General features: G+C 40.7%; 1 protein-coding gene across 1 annotated transcript; it reads left to right on the top strand.

The window, feature by feature from the left end:
- Positions 1-2,763: 2,763 nt before the first annotated feature.
- Positions 2,764-6,694, top strand: LOC149848861 (putative inactive purple acid phosphatase 2). Its single transcript, XM_089997814.1, has 2 exons — positions 2,764-3,556; positions 5,165-6,694. Exons 1-2 carry the CDS (start codon positions 2,852-2,854, stop codon positions 6,383-6,385), a joined length of 1,926 nt encoding a protein of 641 aa, XP_089853940.1. The 5' UTR covers positions 2,764-2,851; the 3' UTR covers positions 6,386-6,694.
- The last annotated feature ends 2,075 nt before the right edge of the window (positions 6,695-8,769 follow it).

Raw genomic sequence — 8,769 nt, 5'->3', positions numbered from 1 at the left:
TTTTACCCGCCTTTCATAGACCGCTTCACTCGCTTTTATTTATTTGGCATAAGAATCCAATAGGATATAACGACCCGAATCCGACTTCCACTCCAATTGAGTAAAGTTGAATCCAACTCGATTAGTTAACCTGATTCAGATTGTTTACTTAATCCCACTAAATGGATTATGTCATTTGGATATCCGACCCAAACCCCAATAATTGGCATCCCCATGTATAATTTCTATGTTTTCATTAAGCAAATCAGGAAAGTTGGTAATTCTTTTGGTATAGGTTAGGGGGTGTCAACGGGGTCATACCTCCAATAGAATTTGGTGGGTCTGGACATAGAACCAACTAAGAAGTGCTAGTACCCTGTCTGGGCCCGATCTGACTAGATCTAACCCAGGAAAAAGCTATACCTGACTCTGATAAGGATAGATGTTCTTGACCTTGTCCACGCCCAATAAAATAATATTTTTATATTTTTTACATTGAAAATTTTCAGATCTTAATCATAACTTGGTTTGGGCCAAGGTCATGTATGAAATTCATAAATCATACCCAGCGCCGCATGCTAGCCAGGCTTCATAGGTCTGATACGACAAATCAATCGGGCCTCATCCTTCTTTACCAAACCCTGACCCCAGCAGATCAGGTATGAGTCAAGATTGGGCCATACCCGACCTATTAACACCCTTAGTATGGGTACCGACTACCCCACGGTATAATGGTGCAGACGTACATTATCCAACCCGAATCCAACTCCAATTAATCAGATTTGGGAAAATGAACTAAAACTCATCAATAAATTTCAGATTCTAGGAGATTTTCCATCCGAACTGACGGATATCAATATCTGAATTCATGTTATCAGTTGGATTTGGTTTTACTTTTTTTCTATCCAAATCAGATTAGCCAATATCCAAATTAGCTCAGAGTCAGTAAAGGCTAAATATAGCCAGAATCTGATCCATTTACATACATGCATAAAAACATCGAACGGTCATTTGTTACTAAACCATGATGCAGATTATCATGGTTTTAGATCCTTAAACTTGCTTTTAGAGGGTAATCAAAGTGAACAAGATTTGTTTAAATTAAAGACAGTGAAAGACGTGAAACACAGCGGCCGGCCAGCTTCACGATATTTCTGATCCAGGTTAAGTTCATATTGAACGAGCATCTTTACAAGTTTGCTAGAGATTGACCCAATAAGCTTAGCCTTTTACGAAACATGGCTGAACCCACATGCAATAGATCTGTGTGAACCTTTTTTTTTTTAATTTATAACTCAAAGAAACCACACCCAGGTCGCGCTGGCTCAGCCTGCCATACCTACGGTGGTTGTCGTACCGACAGCGTAAAACTTTGAGGCTAGGACCCCTGCCCCTGGGGCTTATGCTATGCATTGGCTTGCGCAGAGGGAAATGCCTATGAGAATCGAACCTTGACTGCCTGTCTAGCAGCCAAGGCCCCCACACCACCACGCCAACCACACTTGGGGCAGATCTGTGGACCTGGGCATGAATCTGGTAAATTAAGGTCCCTTGCGGTTAGACCAGGTTTTCGTAGCTTATTTCATCTGGTTGAGGTTAGACCAGGTTTTGGAAGCTTACTTCATCTGGTTGATGCTGACTTATTGGCACCCTTGACCTAACTGGGTCATAGTTAGGTGGCAAGTCTTTCATCCCATCTTGTATGCACCTTGTGTGATAGTATGGTTGCTTCAAGGCTTGGATTCCAACACACACCAGATAATGACAACTATATATATATATATATATATATATATATATATATATATATATATATATATATATATATATATATATATATATATTTTTATGGTCATATGGTCATATGTTCACATTGATTACCAAATTCTGTAAGGAGTGGCACAAAAGGTATTATTCTCCCAAGATGCTTTTGGTGGACCACTATGCTTCAATTGAAGCAATTCTACCACATAGTCATCTATCAACTAAAACCAAGAAAATTGACATGAAAAGAAGGATCCGAGGTAGGGTTTGTCAATGGGCCGGATTCTTGTTCAAGCTGCCTGAGCCTAACCTGTTGTGACCAGACTCACACCAGCTTAGATGAACTTGGTACACGTTTATCAGGTTTGGTATGCTTCTGACAATCTGTTTTACATATAAGAATAAGATGAGATTGCAATGAAATTTCAAGTAGTACATGAAAATGCAGATAATCTCATAATTGTGTAAAGTTCTCGTTCAATAGTCTTCCTTCCAATGTTACAAGTCCATGATAATACATGTACCTTTTTTTATTCTATGGATCGCTTTGTACATAAAGTGAGACGTCATCAGGATGGGAACAGAAAAAGAAAAGCAGAAGATAAACTCCTAAGTGCCTTAAAATAGTTCATCCAATTCTCCCTTGGTTGTTCATTGCCCATGATCACTCTGCAAATAATCAAGTTTTATCATCATAGAGAGGAAAAGTAAAAAGGAAAAGAATGAGCCCCAAGTTGCCAACAACAACAGTAATCCAAACAAGGTTGTCTTTTATTTGGTGTGATTCACATTATTCAGATACAGTTCACACGTTATGATAACAATTTTAGCATATGGAATTTTTCATATGACAAGCGGCCCTCTCTTTACACATTCGATTTTAACGTGCCATAGAAATCAAAAGGAAATGTTACGTCAAATTTTTCCTATGAGAAGGTTTCATATGTAAATTTTACATGCAATATTTTTTCCCTGTTCTTAACTTGGACCCAATCTTCCAACAAAATCAGAATCAATCACCAACCCTGAACTGAGGCATCTCTCTCTCTCTCTCTCTCTCTAAAAGGGTGGGAGCTCTCTTCCCACGCTTTCTTCTCCAGCTCCCACCATGAGTATCTCCACGAAGCATCCCCTTCGCCTCTTTCTCTTCTTCATCGTCATCCTCGCCAAATCCGTAGCTGCCACCGTCGTCAAATTGGACGTATACCCCAAAATTCTGAACAAATCCGGCGATTCCGTCAGGATCGAATGGAGCGGAATCCGGACACCGTACGCCCTCGATTGGCTCGGAGTCTACAACCCCGCGAGCTCCTCCCACGAAAACTTCATCGGGTACGTCTTCTTATCGACGTCCCGCAATTGGAAATCCGGCTCTGGTTCGATCGTTCTCCCCCTCCTGAACCTGCGGTCGAGCTACCAATTTCGGATCTTCAATTGGAACGAGAGCGAGATCAACAAGAAGAAACAAGACCATGATCGCAACCCATTGCCCCGCACCCGCCATCTGTTGGCGACGAGTGAAGAGGTCTCCTTCGCGAATTACAACGATCCGGCGCAGATCCACCTCGCGTTCGGATCGAACGATGACGAGATGAGGGTGTTGTTCATCACAAGGGACGGAATGAGAAGTTTCGTGAGGTATGGACTGAAAGTGGATGAGCTCGGTGAAGTCGTGGAGGCGCCGGCGACGACGTATTCAAGGTCGGATATGTGCGACTGGCCGGCGAATTCGGATGGCGGGTGGAGGGATCCGGGTTACGTCCATGATGGGGTCATGAAGAATTTGAAGGCGGGGATGAAGTATTACTATCAGGTGATGCGGTTGGTTCTAAGCTATTGCTGTAATTTTTTAATGGTCTTCTGCTAGTTTAGTTGCTTTCTTCATAATTTTTTCAGTCATGTATTATTGATGGTTGATGCGGTTTGATCTCTTATTAATTTATAGTGTTCTTTTCATGATCTGATTGCTTTCAAGTTATGGGGAATACTTGGACAATCTATCTTGCATCAGATTGAGGATGTTTTTTATAATATGGATTTAAGACATGTACGGTGTGTTACTGCTGGAATTTTTGTTTTGGGGATCATTTTCTCTCTGTTCTCTTTGATGGTGATTCTTATTTTGCTTCTACTGTATTGTAAGTCAGTATGTTGTGTGTGTTTCCTTTTGGGTTCTCTTTTTCCTGTTTTTTTGGGTAAGGCTGTATAAAATGGGAACGTCTGAGATATTGTCTTGTTGGATAATCAGAGCATACTAGTCCAATTGGAGAGGAGAGGAATGAGATTGAAATTGGGTCAGATTGCATACTCTGGTTGTCAATTTGAAGAGAAATAAAACGAGAACTGTGTGAGGCTTGTGTACTTGAAGGATTTTTCTTTCTTTCTGAATACTGCTTCAAGAGTTACTATGGAAGAACTCTATTTCTTCATTGCTTACGAGGTCTTTACATGTTTGTCACTTAATAACTAATGTCTTTATAATATCGTTTTCGTCAGCATTCTGAAAAGAATGAGATTGACTTGGTTTTCAAATGTTTATTGAAAAAAGTTCTCTTAAATGGAATTTTGCTAACTGTGGTAAGTCTCCTATGCACTATCATCGACTTGCATTATCGGGAGATGTTGAACCATTTATGTTAATTTGATTTTTAATACTTAAGACCAGTTTCTACTTAAAAGCTTGTACTAGTCTTATCTCTCATCAGATATTTACTTTTGCCATCAACTCGATTGGAAGAACTTCATTTACATGTTGCAATGTGGAACTTGAGTGCTTGTTTTGAGTCCCATGTTGAGTAAGAATCCTTGTCATTTTGGTAAGAAGCAGGCTCTGGCTTTGCTTGCATGTCATAACTTGAAAAGTCCTTAAAACTTATATTTGCAGTAAATATATCTAGATCTTTTTCAGATATTGGCAATATGTGAACTCTTGCCATTTAATTGCATGCAGCATGAAACTAATGCAATGTAACTTGTGTCCAAATTTGCCATTGACTTGGTTTTTTTGATCCCTGGAGTCCATCTTTTTTGTAGATTTTGAGTAATTCAGGTGACCTTTGTGGAATATAAATCACTTGAAAATGAACTGAAACTTTTCACTGTGAAAGCATTTGTCACTTCTTCCTTTTGGTGGGGCGATTGCACCATCCCTTACGAAGGCCGGTTGTTTTGTGCTTACTGATCTCCCCACTGACTGGTCATGCTTTACAGTGGAGTTGAATTTGTGCAAGTCTGAAGTTGACAATCATTCAGTCCCCTTAATTGGTCACTTTGAACTTCATTTGTTTCTAATTAGATTAATTACCTGTTGCCAACAGGCTTCTATCCAGTGTTCGAATTCATTTATCCTGACCCAACTCATGAATCCTCTAAGTTAAATCCCTATTCATATTCTTAATATGCCTTTTTGTGTTATTCACAGGTTGGCAGCAATGAAGGAGGGTGGAGCTCAACTTATAGTTTCATTTCCAAGGACAAAGATTCTGGTGAGACTAATGCTTTTCTTTTCGGAGACATGGGAACTTCAGTTCCATATGCAACCTTTATTCGCACTCAAGAGGAAAGTAAATCAACTGTAAAGTGGATCCTGCGTGACATTGAAAATCTTGGGGAGAAACCTGCCTTCATCTCCCACATTGGTGATATTAGTTATGCTCGTGGTTATGCATGGATATGGGATTCATTCTTCACTCAAATTGAACCCCTTGCTTCGAAAGTACCGTACCATGTTTCCATAGGCAACCATGAGTATGATTGGCCATCCCAGCCTTGGAGGCCATCATGGTCGTACTCTGTTTATGGAAATGATGGAGGTGGTGAGTGTGGTGTTCCTTACAGCTTGAAGTTTAACATGCCTGGAAACTCTTCATTACCTACTGGAAATGGTGCCCAGGTCACCCGAAATTTGTACTACTCCATTGATGTTGGGGTTGTCCATTTCGTGTATATATCAACAGAGACCAACTTTCTTCCAGGCAGTGATCAATATGAGTTTATCAAGAATGACTTGGAGTCTGTCAATCGAGATAAGACACCTTTTGTAGTTGTGCAAGGTCATCGCCCTATGTACACTACAAGCAATGAGTTAAGGGATGCTCCACACAGAGAAAGATTGGTTGAGCATCTGGAACCATTGTTTGTGAACAACAGAGTTAACCTTGCACTCTGGGGCCATGTTCACAGGTATGAGAGGTTCTGCCCTCTGAGAAACTTCACCTGTGGAAGCCAAGGAAACAGCACTGACTCACACTTCACAGTGCATATGGTTATTGGTATGGGTGGTCAGGACTGGCAACCCATATGGGAACCGAGACCCGACCATACAGATCTTCCAATCTACCCGCAGCCAGCTAGATCACTGTATCGTGGGGGTGAATTTGGGTATGTTAGGCTTCATGCAACAAGAGAGAAGATGACGCTTACTTATATAGGAAATCATGATGGAATGCCTCATGACACTGTCGACATCGTAGCAGAAGGCATTCGAGAAACTGTTGTTCATTCGGCTGCTTCTAGCTATGTCCGAGGAGGAAGCATTTTGGTGGTTGGGGCTCTTGCAGGTTTTCTGATTGGATTCCTTGTGCATGCCAAGAAGGATGCCCATCACCGGAACTGGAGTGCCATAAAGGGTGATGAAACATAGACAGGTAACAAACTTAGCAATCAGTTGCAGAGCTTGATGCCCAATGGTTCACCATATTAGTTGGTGGCTCAAACCGGGTTTCGTGGGTCACATTGGGTTGAAGTTATGCTGAGTTAGATTCTTCTTCTTTTGAACCTAACTGTGCTGAAGCAAGCTTGAGTGTATTCTGAATAATGCATATTCATGTAGATACGGTCATTACTGTTATTTGTATGTCAGTATGGATATCTTGTATCAACTTCTTTGTTTCCTATGTTGGTGGCTTTCCGTCAATTGATTAATGATATTAAAAGACAAAGTCAGTGATAATTTTGTCTGGATATGGTTCGGGCTTCACTGGACCATGTAAGATTAGATTCGGGTTCTTATGGCACATCTCAAACACATTCAATTTTATTAGTTGCACAGAAATGGGAGTTTGCATGTTTTGGCCTTTGGTTCCAATGGGCAATGTACGGGTCTGGATCTGACTATGTAGGTTCCCTGGACCAGACCTAGTTAAGTTATTCTGGGTTTGTTTGCCGCCGACCAGCAGGATCCAGTCTAGTTTGGGACTTTTATTGCCCTGCACATTCTTGCTCTTACGTAGTAAGAAGAGGGCAAACATGCTATCAGCATGAAGGCTAAGAGCTCAGCACTGATCATTGAGCAGTCTAGCCTATGTAGATTCAGCGATGCTGTGGTAGAACCAGATCTCAAAACTTGGACCTACACCTAATTCAGTGAGCTTGCATGGGGGACACCCTAGAGTCGAGAGGGCATTGCTTGGTGCAATGACAAAGTGCTTTGGCTTTCAGTGTGAAAACATGACTTCCAGTCCTGAAAGTGGGCACTTCATGTAAAACGCAGGGTAGGATTTTCCCCTCCCCAGCAGCTAGAAATATGCGACTGAGCTTGTATGAAGGATCATGGATTCACTTTGCCTGCTCGGACAAACGAATCACGATCTTGGTGGGGCTGTGGCCTTTCCAAACTGGTTGGTTTATCAAGTGGACCTGAAGTTCCTGTTTTTTGCAATTTATGGGGTGAATGTTAGATCAAACTAATGTAGGCCACCTTGTGGCCAACCAAAACTGTGTTAGAGCCCATTCGCTGATCGGTGCAAGCATGCAGGGGCTAGGTCAAGTGGATCAACTGGGACAGGTAAAGGGATGATCTTGTGCAGCTTGGTACAATCAGGAAACAAGGTCTAGCTTGGCTTCCGGGAATTTGGGCCCAAGTTGGACTCTAGCATGAGGCTTGGGACCTAAAAATAGCGCATTGAGTAGCTAGGTTGTACCCAAGTGTGTCTGTACTTGGGTCTAACCCTCGTCATAGTCACAATAATTTTGGTGTTATTTTGAAAGTATCATGATTCGAGTGCGATATTTTAAAGGGTTTCTTACAAATTGGCCCCTTCCGTGTAGCCGATTTGCAAAATAGTCTCTGCCTTAATAAATCTAGATTTTAAAAGCTTTTTTAAAAGAAAACCAACAAGAAGTAAAGAACGCAAATTTTGCCTATTTAGTTCTTCTTTCTTATTACTAATGCTCAAGTTTTTCAACTTTGAGAAGAGGGCAAGCATGGCTTCATGACTTTTCCTTGCCAACAGTTAGTCTTTGTTGCATGGGATATTAATCACAGTAAATGACCGTTACAGTATGACAAATATGATGTGTTTTTTCGAAATAGTTTAAAATTTTTGTTATTCTCCCCATGTCCAAAATTGTAAATGCCTAACTTCGTTATTACTTTTTTAACCCTCGCATGTGCAAAACTGACAAAGTTTGTGCGATATATCGCTCTTCTCCTCGGGTAACACAAACTCTCACTTAAAAGGAGTTTCATACATTTTTTTTACGAACATCACGAAGGTCGCATAACATTTGTGTGAACTTCATGTATATCTCGAATTTCGAAACATTGTACATATGTCATGAAGTTCGCACATAATTTTATTTGAACCTCGTTTTACTCTCAAACTTCAGAACATTGCACATACCTGACGAAGTTCACGCATATGTCACGAAGATTGCATAAAATTATGTGCAAACTTCGTGAGTATAAAAACTGCAACCCATAGCTATTTTCACATAAATTTTTAGGGTTCTTTGCAGTCCCCAACCAGTGGCCCCAACCTGCTTCATGGCACTGACTTTTTTGGGAGTACTTCCGGCAACTATTTTGGCATGACTTCATCACGTATTTTGGAATCATCGACGACAATTTTTTTGGTAAGCACATATTTAACAGCTGAGTCATTTTTTTTTAAACATAATTTTTTTCATTTGTTTTGACGATTCATATGCTTTTATTCCATGCTTCAGTTTTGTTGTTTATAGTCTGCGGATCTTGTATAATAAACATGGCATATTGGGCACAATGTTTGGACAAAAAATGATCAT

This window comes from Nuphar pumila, chromosome 1, assembly GCF_984573655.1.
Source record: "Nuphar pumila chromosome 1, dmNupPumi1.hap1.1, whole genome shotgun sequence".
In the NCBI taxonomy this organism is placed as follows: domain Eukaryota; kingdom Viridiplantae; phylum Streptophyta; class Magnoliopsida; order Nymphaeales; family Nymphaeaceae; genus Nuphar; species Nuphar pumila.
This window is presented reverse-complemented; position numbering and strand designations above follow the sequence as displayed.